The 14,575-nt window shown below is 39.3% G+C and overlaps 1 protein-coding gene across 2 annotated transcripts in view; it reads left to right on the top strand.

Moving 5' to 3' along the window:
• The first annotated feature begins 25 nt into the window (after positions 1 to 25).
• The window catches only part of RANBP2 (RAN binding protein 2), a 44,884-nt gene continuing 30,334 nt past the window's right edge, over positions 26 to 14,575 (top strand). For both annotated transcript variants that reach the window (XM_010862984.1, XM_010862983.1), the window contains exons 1-8: positions 26 to 1,219; positions 2,479 to 2,590; positions 3,231 to 3,383; positions 7,264 to 7,494; positions 7,819 to 7,964; positions 9,433 to 9,625; positions 12,386 to 12,473; positions 13,948 to 14,157. In XM_010862984.1, the coding sequence (XP_010861286.1) occupies positions 1,158 to 1,219; positions 2,479 to 2,590; positions 3,231 to 3,383; positions 7,264 to 7,494; positions 7,819 to 7,964; positions 9,433 to 9,625; positions 12,386 to 12,473; positions 13,948 to 14,157 (1,195 nt within the window). In that variant the 5' untranslated portion in view covers positions 26 to 1,157. The remainder of the gene's footprint in view (positions 1,220 to 2,478; positions 2,591 to 3,230; positions 3,384 to 7,263; positions 7,495 to 7,818; positions 7,965 to 9,432; positions 9,626 to 12,385; positions 12,474 to 13,947; positions 14,158 to 14,575) is intronic.

Here is a 14,575-nt window from a genome sequence, read left to right as displayed (position 1 = left end):
ATTGTATAAATTATGTGATGCCTTGTCTGTGCACCTCCACCCTCACCAGCTAAGGGAGAAGAAACTCCCAGCTAGATAGGCACTATTAGGGTGCCTGTGCTTTGTGGGACAAGTACTGATTGTAGCTTTGTCAAAATGAAGTGTTCTATAGAGAACTGATGAGGTGCTGTAAGAGCATTCTGTCCTGCCTCCATGGAGATTACTGTCTGCTTGTCACCCTTCCTGAAGTGCAAGCTTCCTGCTTGAAGACAGACTTTGTTTACTGCCGATTCCCCAGCACTCAGAATGGTGCCTGGAGACTAGTAGGCACAGCAACATCTAACATCCATACTTTTTAGAAATAAAATCAGTAAATGAAAGCATTGCTCTTTTTACATAATACATTGATTTTTATTTTTCTGTGTCCTGTCATTTTCAAAATAAGGTGTTTGATGCTCTGTACTTTTATCATGTGTATATGACGTCATCTGGTGTGCTCCTGCATTCTGGACTTCGGAGCCTGTAGACATAAAAGAACCAGGGTGTGGACTTGGATTATTACCAGGAGAATTAATACCAGGAGAGGCAGATTTTATTTCTGCCTCTCTAACTCCTTGAGTGTAAGATAATGGTCTGTGCAGAGGTCAGTAACGGGACCCGGAAGCCCCAGTGCCTCAGTGGCTCTGCAGTACTTCGTTACTCTTCCCGCATAAAGGCGTGCGTATGGCAGGAGCAGTGAGGTCTCTCTCTGGTGTACTTCTTCTCCGCCAGGAAAGCGGGCTCTGTTTCCTTATCTGTAAAGTGAGAGGAAACCACACAGTTCCTAGGGTTTCTTGTTGATATATAAATTCTTAATTTCTGATGTCATCTTGTCTTTCTTAAATTTGTTTGTTGTTTCATGAGAATTAGATGTAGTTTCATGATTTAAAATATGTATGCATTTCTACAGGCAGTTTTTACCTTTTAAGTTCGAGGTTGCTTGTGTGCTCAGTCTTGTCCAACTCTTTGTCACCCTAGGAACTGTAGCCCACCAGCTCTTCGGTCCATGGGATTTTTTTCAGTCAAGAAAACTGAGTGGATGTTAACATTGTTACAACAGATTTTAGTTCTTGTGAAAAACATGCAAAATTTGAAATATGAAGAGTAAAATAATTCTTATTTTTTTTTTTTAGAAGTCAATGAAAGGATTCTATTTTGCAAAGCTGTATTATGAAGCTAAAGAATATGATCTTGCTAAAAAGTAAGTACCAAACTGTCATCTGGCATTAAACTTTCTCTAGAGATTGTTCTGGGTTAGAATAAAAGGGAACCGTGCTTACATCTTGATTTCTTTCTGGTTAGCTATCTGCTACTTTCATCAGCTAGAAAATAGCAGTGAGTACAAGACTAAACCAATTCCTGGGTAGGAGAATAGCTTGTGTCAGAGATAACTTTCGTTGACTACTAGTGAGTGATCCTCCAAGGCCAAGAAGGTTGGTGATCTGATCTCCTGATTTTCAGTAACTTAAAGCTGGAAATTAAGAGGGAGGTAGGCTATTGAAGGCATTGATGGGAAGATGAAAATTTTGTTAAGAAAATGTTAGCACCTTTATTGACCTAACAGCTGTAGTTCCTTACTTTATAAAATGACACTTTTTCCTTCAGTGTTGATCTTTGGTCTGATTCTTCCTGTGATAACGTGCACTGGGCCTAGAAGACGCTTGTTTATAATCAAGTCATCTGCATTTGGGGGTATACTGAGTGACTCCTGTGCAGTCCCCTTAGATGTTATTGTTTAAAAGATGAACAGATTATCTTAGTGGTTGTTCGGGAATTAGTGCTCTTTAGTATTTTGCATTATGATAACTTAAAGATTTACTGTAATCACTTTGTAATTTCTCTGCAAAACTTTTTAGTGCTTTACCAAAGTGTAATAGAAAAAAAGGTAGAACTTACATGTTCATTTCTTATGAGTGGGTAGCACCGAGGAAAACTTTTGGTGAATGTAGCGTTTAATGATAGAGTGAGTGTGTCCTTGACTTTGTGTGTGTGTGTATATAGATGTCGTCGACTGTTTATGTGTGTGTATAGGTGCTCTTTACTGTGTGTTTGTGTCTAGGTGCTTTCAACTCTGTGTGTGTGTATGTCTAGGTGCTGTCAACTGTGTGTGTAGGTGGTGCTATTGACTGTGTGTGTGTGTCTAGGTGCTATCAACTTTGTGTATGTGTAGGTGCTGTCGACTTTGTGCGTGTGTGTGTATAGGTGCTATCGACTTTGTGTCTAGGTGCTGTTGACTGTGTGTGTGTGTGTGTGTGTGTGTGTGTCTAGGTGCTGTCTGTTTCTTCCTGTGGATGCTTCTGAATTGTCTGCATACTCTGCTCTAAGTAAATAGTGATGTTCAGCAGAAAACAGTAGAAATTAGTTTAGTGGTTGCTTAGAGTAAGATATTCTCTCTGCATTTAAACACAGTTCTAAATGTGGTATTTTAAAGATTGTTTTTATATTATTATTTCTGAACAGATATATATCTACATATATTAATGTGCAAGAAAGGGATCCCAAAGCTCACAGATTTCTCGGTCTTCTTTACGAAGTGGAGGAAAACATAGAGAAAGCTGTTGAATGTTACAAGGTAAATAAACTGTGTAAGGTTAGAACATAACCACACTCATAATGTCCAGGTTAATTGAGGTAGTAAGTAATTCAGGTACGTTTTATGGATGTCTTGAAAACAAGCACTCATATCATCATACTATTAAGCAAAACAGCTTGAAACAGATTTTAAAATATTTGGCCCAAAGAGTGCTGTATTTTGTCATGGAGAGGTTAGCACTTGGAAAAGATTATTAATACTTGTAAATTTTAAGTTTACCATGGTGAGAAATGCATGGTTCCTTTTCTCCCCTCCTTCCTTTTCTTTTTTGCGTTTACCAAATAAAAAATTTTTTATTCATTTTCTAAAAACTTGCAGACAGTTTAATTTTTTTTAAATTTTATTTTATTTTTAAACTTTACAAATTGTGTTAGTTTTGCCAAATATCAAAATGAATCCGCCACAGGTATACATGTGTTCCCCATCCTGAACCCTCCTCCCTCCTCCCTCCCCATACCATCCCTCTGGGTCGTCCCAGTGCACCAGCCCCAAGCATCCATAACGTGTTGTCATTTAGAAATAGAGTTTGTAATGGAGTACTTGTTAAGTTTTTAAATTTTGTGTATGAGTGTACAGACTTTAGGAATCCTACTAATTTCTTAATTGTTTTTGGTATCAGCGTTCAGTGGAATTAAACCCAACACAGAAAGATCTTGTGTTGAAGATTGCAGAATTGCTCTGTAAAAATGATGTTACTGATGGAAGAGCTAAATACTGGGTTGAACGAGCAGCTAAACTTTTTCCAGGAAGTCCTGCAATTTATAAACTAAAGGTAAAAAACTAAAGAAAACAAAGCATATAATAAAAGCAGTCAGAGAAAACTTAAAGACACAGCTATTGCTGGTACTTGGAATTTCAATGACTTAAGTAGTAAGCTGTAAACTGGTATGTGTGGAGGTGAGGGGCATCCTAGGGGAATAGACCTCTAGTTGTGTGTAAGTCTGGGGGTGTGACAGAAGAGCTGTGACCATCGGCAGTAGCACCGCAGTGTGCATGAGCAGAGTAGTTGCCGCTGTGGAGGCGATGGCCATTCCACAGTATATGAGGCGTCGCGGTGTGTTGTTTCACCAGCACCCAGTTTGCTTTCCAAGTGGCATCTCATCTATCTTCGCAGTGATTACTGTATTAGGGATTTTACTGTTCCTTAGCTATTAGTAGATGGTGGAGCTGAGAATTATTATAAATTGAGCTCTATTATAAAACTTTCACTTAATTGGATGCAAATTACGCAGAAGGTGACAGTTTCAAAGAACCATTATATAAATTTGGCAAGGACTGTGTTACAGGATAGTGAGGTTTTCAAGCAAAAGTTAAAAGTTTCTCTAGTGTGTTATAGATGACTACTAAAAGTGATAGAAATGTGTTGCTGATGTATTAACTGGCTCTGCATGTTATTCTTTACTGAGTGAAATATAGTTTACTAGGAGACTTTTTGGAGAAAGACTTTCCAAAATGTGCTAGACAAACAGAATTTTAACTGTAATTTTAATTGTCTGTTGGTTCCCCCTGCCATGCAGCTTATTTGATCTTCGTTCCCCAACCAGGGATTGAAACCAGGGCCCCTGCAGGAAGAGCACTGAGTCCTAACCACTGGACTTTCGGGGAATTCTCATATATATTCTTTTTAAAAGGACCCCCATCCCTCATTTATAAATGTTTCCAGTAGAATTTTTTTAATGTTTTTTATTGAAATAGAGATTTTTCTCAGGAAGTTGGAGAGGTTGTACAGAAAGGTCCTGAGTGTGCTCCATCCAAACAGAAACACAGAATTTCCCCCAAAAGTAAATGGTTCAATGGTGGTTCCATCTTGGTGTGACTGTCGAACAGTCACTGCAGGGTTTGGCATGGGTGCAGTACACGTGTAGTTCTTGTTCCACCCGTCACGTGTAGACATGCGTATCTAGCACTGCATCACCATGGGGCTGTCTTTCATGCCTCCATTTCTGTGGTCACATCTATCTCTCCTTAGCTTCTGCCAACTGGTAATTTGTTCTCTGTCTTTATAATTTGTAACTAAAAAATGCCATATGATAGAAGCAGGCATCATGTGACCTTTTGCAGTTGGCTCTTCATTCTGCATGTGCCCTTGAGACCTTTCAAGTTGTGTGTGTCAGGATAGGTTCCTTTCTTTTTGCCGAGTAGTATGTACTCATACTGGTGTGTTCCACCGGTGAACCATTTACTTTGGGGGGAAATTCTGTGTTTCCAATTTTTAGCTATTACATATCAGGTATAAACAATTGTGTACAGATTTTTAAATAAAAAATGTCTTTAAAAGCCATGGAGATGAATACTAGTAACATTATTTTTTTTCTCTCCCTGTGATAAGCACCTGGGTTTTAAGTATTAATCAAAAATGTTGTTTCATAGTGCAGATTTCTTTGCTTTATTAGTATCTTTGTTTTATGCCTCAAACATAATTTTTCACTGGTCATGACTTTCTTCATTGGCTACAAGAGTCCATTCCGTCTGGTGACAGTGATGTTATGGACTATGTGTATAATGGGGAGAGGATTATTTTCTTGCAGTGTAACAAAAGTTTAATTGTTTGTGAAGCATCCTGATTTTCTTTAATGACTTTAAAAATACTGTTGTCTAAAACTAATAAATCTTATGTCAGATTTTTTTTCCTGGAACTTTTGGACTAGAAATCCATGAAATTTATAACTATTAAGCAGAGTAATTCTGTTTCTCCTAGAAGTTGAGGCTTACTTAAATAGTTTTTTTGGCACTTCTTTAATGAACAAAAATATCATTGATAGAAAGGCTTTCTTTTGGGTTTGAGAGTAGTTTTTGAAAAACATCTGTAATGGGGCTGATCTTTTACCTAATTTTAAACATGTAATTGATGTCTAGGGGTTCTTTGCAGTTACAGACCAGGTGTAAGTTTATGGAACTGGTCCAGGAGGAGACTGATGAGGAGCGAGGTTCACTGGGCGGTGGGTGGGAGGAGAGTGCAGGAAGGGGAAGTGGAGCTTACAGGCCATGGCTTCCATTTTCTCCATGGAGGATGAGTGGAGATCCTAAAGAGAGGGTCAGAGGAAAGAGGAGTACGAAGTAAACTCTTCAGGGAGTGGAGAAAATGAGTCTTTAGAAGTAAACTAGGACTTTTTTCTAGGCATTGCCAGTCTGGTGGTTTGAGATTATGAAGGTGAATCAGTTGGCCTGGTTGTAATTCCCCATGCTCCCAGATGCCCTACACATGCTCATCTGTTAGTGCACAGGGGTGGAGACTGCAGGGAAGGGGGCTTCCAGGAGGGGCAGAGAGAGCTAGCTGAGGGCTCTATCTGTAAGTAGGGAGTGACTGGATGTGAGACTCTGGTGTTTTAGCTTGACAGGGAAGGAAAGTGTATGTGTGTGTTTTATGGAAAATTAAAAGGACCTTTTCATGCGGTAGAGGCAGGAGATGTGGCAGTGAGGCTGTGCTGGCCCCAGGGAGGTGAGAAAATGAGGGGGTGTTGTGGTCTGAGTGATTGGTTCAGAGTATAGATTTTGCCACATGGATGGCTGGGGCTGGTGTGGAGTGGTGAAGGTGAAGCTGTTAAACAGCAGGGTGGCCAGGCTGTCCTGTGTCTTGTGCTGCTGGTAGTGATGTATCTTAGGGATGAACGAAGGTTCATGATGTATCTTAGGGATGAACGATGGAGAAGGCAATGGCACCCCACTCTAGTACTCTTGCCTGGAAAATCCCGTGGATGGAGGAGCCTAGTAGGCTGCAGTCCATGGGGTCGCTAAGAGTCAGACACGACTGAGCAACTTCACTTTCACTTTTCACTTTCATGCATTGGAGAAGGAAATGGCAACCCACTCCAGTGTTCTTGCCTGGAGAATCCCATGGATGGAGGAGCCTAGTAGGCTGCAGTCCATGGGGTCGCTAAGAGTCAGACACATGAGCAACTTCACTTTCACTTTTCACTTTCATGCATTGGAGAAGGAAATGGCAACCCACTCCAGTGTTCTTGCCTGGAGAATCCCATGGACGGGGGAGCCTGGTGGGCTGCCGTCTATGGGGTCGCACAGAGTCGGACACGACTAAAGTGACTTAGCAGCAGCAGGGATGAACAAAGTTCTGTTCCAGGTGCTGATAAGGAGTGGGAGGCATGGCCAGATAGCACATCCTTTAGTAAAATGTTATAAACAGGTTTGGGGGAGGAGGGGCATGATCAGGTGATGACACTGGGAGTGAGTCAGTCACCACCTCCTCCACCTGTACATAGTCTAGCGGATAAGTGATGGCAGCTGTCTTGGAATGGGACTCTCGTTCAGTAAGGGGGAAGGTGAAGACCAAGAAGATGGTGGCATAGTAGGAGCTCCACAGTAGGAGAAGTGGGAACGGGGACTGAGCAGCCTTAGGGAGATCCAGAGCACATGGAAGGTGAGGACACGTGGGTGCAAGGGTCCCTTCTGGTCGTGACAGGTATGCAGGGATGTTCTGAGCTGAGTCCAGGCCCTCCTGCAGCTGTGTAATCCCAGATGTTTCTCTCCATGTATTTTCTGGAGGTTGAGCTTCTGGAAATGACTGAGGGCACTAATGAGGTATGTAGGGTGGGAATTGACTAAAGCCAGACACAGTGGGATGGTGCTCATAGGAGCACCATGATGTTTTTAAAATTGCACAGATGTTTCTCTAATTAATGGTTCTTTATAAATAGGAACAGCTTTTAGATTGTAAAGGTGAAGATGGATGGAATAAACTTTTCGACTTGATTCAGTCAGAACTTTATGCAAGGCCTGATGATGTCCACGTGAACATCCGACTGGTGGAGCTGTATCGCTCCAACAGCAGGCTGAGAGATGCTGTGGCCCACTGCCACCAGGCAGAGAGGAACACAGCTCTGCGGTCAAGTTTAGAGTGGAATTCCTGTGTAGTACAGACCCTTAAGGTAGGTAAGGGCTGTTGGGTCTCACAATTACCGTATTTCCCTTTGTATTTAACCACTGCGCTCCATGACCTAAGTCTCTTTCGTTTATGTGTAGCAGCTGTGAAATGAGCTGATTTTACCAGGATGATTTCAATTTATAATGAGTGGATTCAAGAGATAGATATGAGAAATATGTTTGTGTATTTTTTGGTGTTTTTGTAGGCTAATCTAAAACCAACATGGTTTTTCAGCCTGTGAATGGGCAAAGGGGTTTGTAGTCGTAAAACACTCAGTTTTGTAACACATGATACAGTTTCCTAACTTAGAGTTCTTTTTGCACAACAGGAATACCTGGAATCTTCACAGTGTTTGGAGTCTGATAAAAGTAACTGGCGAGCAACCAGTCAGGACTTACTTATAGCCTATGCTAACCTGATGCTTCTCACGCTGTCCATGAGAGATGCGCAGGAGAGCAGAGAATTGCTGGAGAGGTAGGCCGACCTAGAGAGAGCACTTCAGTGTAAATTACAGATGTCTGTTTGTGTTCATTCGTCTAAACAACTTAATGTCATTATTTTTTCTGTAATGTCCAGAGGTAATACTTAATAATATGCTGAACTACTTAGAAGGAATCTTCTTTTGGGGCAGTATTATATTATAATTGGTTTTGTGAAACTCTGATTCTTAGAGAACTCTATTACTGTTCTTGATTAAGTTACTCTTGTAATTAAACGTTTAGTTTTGGAATGCTTAGTAAAGAGTTGAGTCTGAAAATGCACATCCTCGTTGCTCTTCCATAATTCTGAGGACCAGTGTCTCCATTTGATTAAAATAAATTCCACTGAACAGACACATCACTTGGATTTGTATGTCAATTTAGAGCTTGTGGGCTAAACCAGGCTCACCACCTGCCTGCTTGTGAGTGGGGCTCCCCTGACACAGCCGATCTCCTGCTGTGTCAGCTGTGTGCTCGCGCACTGCAGCGGTAGAGGCGAGCCCTGTGGCAGAGCTGCTGTGCCCACAGAGCCACATCAGCATGGGGTCCGTAATGAACAAGGTTGCTGCTCCTTGGTGTACACTCATATTCTGAAAAGTAATGGTTCCTCCCCCATCTCACATGGCAGGGAGTTCTTTACACTGGGGTGTAGGAGAGTAAGTCATTTTCTTGAGGAAGTACTTGGTGTCTTCATACAGGTAGTATGAGGGAGTAGCCAAAAAGACTCAATCAAACTTTCTGATGATTTTAGAAAATATTTATGGTTGGGGGGAAGTAGGCATGGTTATATACTTAAAAACTTTTGGTCCCATGAGAAAGTGGTGAGGAAGATTTCTTAGTGCTATGATACTACTACTACACATACCCCTTGGAGGAGTCTTGACACCCTCTGCAAGTTCCAGAAATTCACAGGCTAGAAGAAATAATCTGTTACTCAGATTTCTTATTATAATCTACTTCAAAATCATTCTTCACATTTCTATTGTTTGCTTTTGATTTTCTTAGAAAATGAAGATTTTGAGGACCATTAGGATTAAAAAGTACTGATTAGTACGTAGATTACAAATAATAGTAAGAATTATAATTAACTGTAGTTAAATGTATAGTAAAAGCAGTTTTCATCTTGATAATGGCATGTGTCTTAGTTGTTTACTTATAATGTGAAATGGCATGTTTATTTTGAGAAATTTCAACTTTGAATTAAATAATGAAACCATATGATCAAGAAGATGTTTTGGAATAAGACATTCTGGAGGTTAAAAACGCTTGAAATATAGGAAGTATGTTGAATAACACGAAGCACTTGATTCGTAATTCATAAAACAGAATGGATTGTTGGGATTTAGATGTGGAAGGTGATGCTTGAAGTAAATTCCTTTCTCAGTTTTATTTAGGATTAAATAACGACATGGATTATTCACAGTGTAGTAGTTTAACACCTGTTTAATACTTTAATATTCCAGTTTTGATAGCGCTCTTCAGTCTGTGAAGTTTTGTGCAGGTGGAAACGAGGAGCTCTCAGCCACGTTCCTGGAAGTGAGAGGCCATTTCTACATGCACGCTGGGTCCCTGCTGCTGAAGATGGGCCAGCACAGTGACGTGCAGTGGCGCGCGCTCTCGGAGCTGGCTGCGCTCTGCTATCTCATAGCCTTCCAGGTAATCGCCCCCTGTCTGGCGTGCCGTTGACCTTTCAGTGAGACTTGATTGTACTTCACATGGGGTATGTCCTGGTATGTGGTGAAAATGGGAAGAAATATGTACAAAGTTAAAATGAAATACTTTGGGGGAAAGAATAACAAGATTTATTAATATACAGTACTAGTGAGGCGGGTGAGACAGGTACACTAATGCATTGCCGGTGGCAGTTGGCATTGCTTTGACTGTTTGGAAGATCGTTTTGAAGAATTTGATCTTTTACTGTACCATTTCTGGGAACCTGCAAGGAAATAGTCTCAAGTATGGATAAAACATGATTCAAAAAGATACACATAACTTGAATGAAAATCTAATCAGTAAGTCAATTTGGGGGCATGGTTACATAAGCTGTGATAGAAGACTATTTACCCTAACTTTTAATATGTTAATTGGAAACTTAATTTTTAATATATATACAACATTAACAGTTGTATACACTACTAAGTATACTAGTACTTATTAGTAGTATTTATTTATTACTTATTAGTATTTATTACTAATAAGTAATAAATACTAATAAGTATATACTACACAGCAGTATACTTATTCATCCTCAGAAACATGAAACAACTTTATGCATAGAAAGTGGCATAAAGAGAATATGCCAGAATGTGAGCCTTTGTTTTTAGATGATGAGATGTTGGCTCTTGCCCTCCCCTCATCCATTTTTGCAGTTTTAATGTTTTCTTAGTGAGCTTGCATCATTTCTGATCTGAAAAGAAATGAGCAGTCTTCCACAAAGTGGATTATTCCTAGCTTGTAGAAATTGTTAGCTTTAGAGAATAATCGTTTGCTTGAGAGAAAGAAAAAGGGTTTCACTGTAAAATGACTGTTGGAGGCTATTGCTTTTTCTAGTTAACATACTTAGGCCTTTTAAAACCTGTTGAGGGGCAGTCCACAGTGCTGCTGTTAGCTCAGCAGAAGCATTTTGTTCATAAGGAATTTATTAGTGAAAAGTAGTGAAGTTAATGAAGTTTGCTAATCTGTATAAGCATTAAACTGTTATGATTAATATTTTTAAAGAATTATCAAGTAGCTAACAGCTCTCTTTAATGGACATTGTAATGTATTAAATTTTTTGAATGGATATTTTTATGTTGACACAGTCAATTGCTCTAAACATTGGCCTTTTAAAAATTGAAGTATTGTTGATGTACAATGTTGTGTAGGTTACAGGTATGTAGTACAATGATTCACGATTTTTAAAGATTATACTCTGTTCATAGTTATAAAATATTGGCTGCATTTCCTGTGTTGTATATTATACCCTTGTAGCTTATTTTATACACAGTAGTTTGCACCTCTTCACTCTGATACCCTCCCCCTCCTCCCAACAGTAACCACTAGTGTCTGTTCTCTGTATCTGTGAGTCTATTTCATTTTTGTTGTATTTATTAGTTTGTTGTATTCAACTTTGACCTTTTTAAATAGTAAAAACTACATCTCCCTCCTGATTGATTCTGCAGGCTGTTTGAATGGTAGGGTTTTCAGCCCCTTGATCAGGGACTGCAGTAGTTCTAGTGAGTTCAGTTGGTCTCTGACTTATTATTGTCTGACTTAAAACAGTGGCTTGACAGTTGTGTGACAGTGATACCCATTCAGTAAAAACTCCACTTTGAGTTTTGAATTCCAATATTTCCATATCAGCACAGAAAACATAGGCTGAGTACAACACTGTTATTTATTCTGATGCTTGGATGTTATTTCATTCTATAGATGTACCATAGTTTGGGTTTCATTAAACTGATGCCCTAAAACCGAGATATTGTTATGCTACTTCAAAATAATTCTGCAGTGACTAGCTTGTGCCATTTCCCATGTGAAAATTTGGAGGTGGAATGAGTTTGAGTGATGGATGGCAGGATCAGTGTCTATCTGTGCATTTATAATATTTTGAGTTATTGCCAAATTTCCAGTCTCACAGAGGTTGTATCAAATTATACTGCCATTCCCAGTGTAAGAAAATTACTAGAGGTTTAACAGCACTGCACCTACCATCTGTGTAGTTACTTTCAGGATGATAAATGTTCATTGGCTGGGACTAAACATGTTCAGTGATGGACAGTTGCAGCTTTTCAAGGTAGCCTGTTTTATTTTTAGATAATTTGGTTCTTAGTGCTTCCTTACATGGAGTAAAAATATTTCTCAAGCCGCTACCCATTGGTGGTGTTTTTTTTCTTTTGGTGTTCCCTTCTTTTACAAGATAATTTTCTTAATACTCGATGGCAGCTGTCATCTTCTCACCATTCTGTTTACTTGTCGTTCTTCCACCTCTTCTTCATAGCACAGGACTTGGAGCCCTTTTCTTGTCTAGGTTGTTCCTGTTACACTGCTGGTCTCTCAGGTGGTCTGCGCTCTGGAAGGGTGTGGTATTTCCATGTGGGGGGCTCCAGTGCCGGGTGGTATAGAGCTGTCGTCCCAGGCTGCTCCCAGTCTATCTGTGCAAGGCAGAAAAGGTCTCCAACCAGATGTTCTTGTTTCCCCAGCTGTAACTCCAACATGTTCTTAATAGAAAGTAATTTCTCAGACATGCTCTTTGTAGGCATCTTTTCTAGATTATCTAAATTCCCCAGTTCCCGATGTTTTGCAGTTGGATTCCCAACTCTCTTTAACCGTTGGCTGTTTATTCATTATTGAAGAAAAGTACAGTGTAATAGAAAGGAACATTTTACTATTAGAAATGTATCACTAAATTAAGATTTTTGATTCTAAAATGATTAGATTCCAAGACCAAAGACTAAATTAATAAAAGGAGAAGCTGGACAAAGCCTACTGGAAATGATGGCCTATGATCGTCTGAGCCAATCAGGTACTGGTAACATTTAACTGATTTTATTTTAAAAAGAAAAAAGAACTTTTTCCTTTTTGAACACATCTTAGATAGTGTCTTCTCTCTGCCCAGGAGATAATTTGTTAGAATTTTTTCTCCTTGCCGTATTGAATTAGGGAGAGAGAGGAGAGAACAAATGATAAAAAATGGTAAATGATAAAAAATATTCTTTAAAAGGAACAAATATTGTTTGCTCCTGTGTGGAGAAACTCCTTAACCCATCCTTAATCTAGCTGCTAGAATCTCCATCCAGAACATTTTACAGCACTTCTTGACCTAAGAATAAGTTATTGGTTTTCTAGCCACTGGGGATAAAAGGTAAAAAAGTTAGGGATCTCTCTCTTCAGGAGCTGACAACTTAGAAACAAAGACAGAAGGTGTATATTCACATTCTGTTAGGTTGTTGGAATTTGTAGATTTATTCCCAATTCTTACTATTTGGGTTGGATCCTAAAGGTCTGTTACACTCTCTGGCTTTCCTAAGGCACAAACTTGAAAGTGTTCAGGTAGCCAGTGAGTCAAACAGTGAACTGAAGGCTCTGTAGGGAAATGTTTCTATAAGAGACAGTTTTGATGTAAAGTTGAAGGGCCTTCATTAAGAGTTAGGAAATGATCTTAAATCCAAGTAGCTATAAGCTGGGGTCAAGGCTCTTCTGCCCCACAGCTTACTTCTTTGTAGGAGACAAACTTTGAGTCCTTGAAGCGATCTTTTGTTTTTTTCTCAGATCTCCCTTCTACCTTTGCAGAGGGTCACAGTTTGTAAAATGAACTGTGTTGTACTGTCTTTGATCTGGGCCTGCTGAGCTTCTCTCTGCAAATTTTTAAAGAGATAATTGTCTGGTAGTAACGAAACCTGATTGGCCAACAGAATTACAGGAAAAAAGTTTGTTTTGTTTTGTTTCAAACAGCCTGATTGAAACCATAAACCTGAAAAGCCATAGTGCTTTCAAGGCACATCCATGTGTACTAGAACTAGAATGTGAACTAGAACCTCATCCAAGGAGTGTTTTTAAAATAGGTTCAAATCTGTGGAATCATAATCTCTGGGAGTGGAAGTCTAGAACTGAAACAGAAAAATTTTAATCTCTTTAAAGGATGATTCTGACCAGCCAGATTTAGAAATTTGGTGTATCAGGACAGAAAATTTGAGCTTGATCCTGTTCTCCTTTGGCCACTTGAATCCCACACTTTTCCAAAAGGAAATCCTTTTGGGATTTTTCACACACATTTTTTTCCTTTCCTTTTATTCTAGCACATAGACGCAGATGCTTTGACACCTATAGTTTATTCATTTTTCACATCAGCACCCTTTTGGGTCCAGCTGTGGTTTTGGGGCTGGAGGGTTCATTCTGAGAATGTCATGTTATTTCCCCTTAGGGTAAGTGAATGAAACTGTTGAGAGATGTAACTTTAATCTGTGTCTTTTAAATGATGGAAATAATTTGTTTTTCAGGGCATATGCTGCTAAACTTAAGTCGTGACAAGCAAGACTTTTTAAAAGAGGTTGTAGAATCCTTTGCCAACAGGAGTGGGCAGTCAGCTTTGTACGACGCTCTGTTTTCTCGTCAGTTACCTAAGGATAGCTCTTTCCTTGGTAATGATGATATTGGAAGCATTGATGTACAAGAACCGGATCCTGATGAATTGGCTAGATATGATGTTGGTAAGTGGTATCTTCCTAAGGAAACACTTTACATTTTAATCCTTTTACACCAGGAGATATATAATAGCAACAGGGGGATTATCCAGAAATAATGACTTAATATTATTCTGAATTACTTTTAGGGTTTATGGGGGGAGGGTAATATGAGGTATTGGTAGTGGTTATGGTAGCAGGTGCTTTTCTTCTGAATAGTTCTGTACAAGTGATTGGTGTCATGAATTCTCTCCTAAGTATCATTTTGATGCTAATACAATCTTTTTAATGAAATAGCTATAATGTACTTGCCAGTTTCCATCTGGAAGCTGTTTCCAGTTTTTTCACTTACATTAAAAATACTGATGACAATTTTTAGGTGTCTCCATTTCTTTTTCTATACAGATTCCTAAAAACATAATTACTGGGATAAAGTTTATGGACG

Source organism: Bison bison, unplaced genomic scaffold, assembly GCF_000754665.1.
Source record: "Bison bison bison isolate TAMUID 2011002044 unplaced genomic scaffold, Bison_UMD1.0 scf7180017864486, whole genome shotgun sequence".
Taxonomy (NCBI): Eukaryota; Metazoa; Chordata; class Mammalia; order Artiodactyla; family Bovidae; genus Bison; species Bison bison.
The sequence above is the reverse complement of the archived record's forward strand: the minus strand, read 5'-3'. Positions and strand labels throughout refer to the sequence as shown.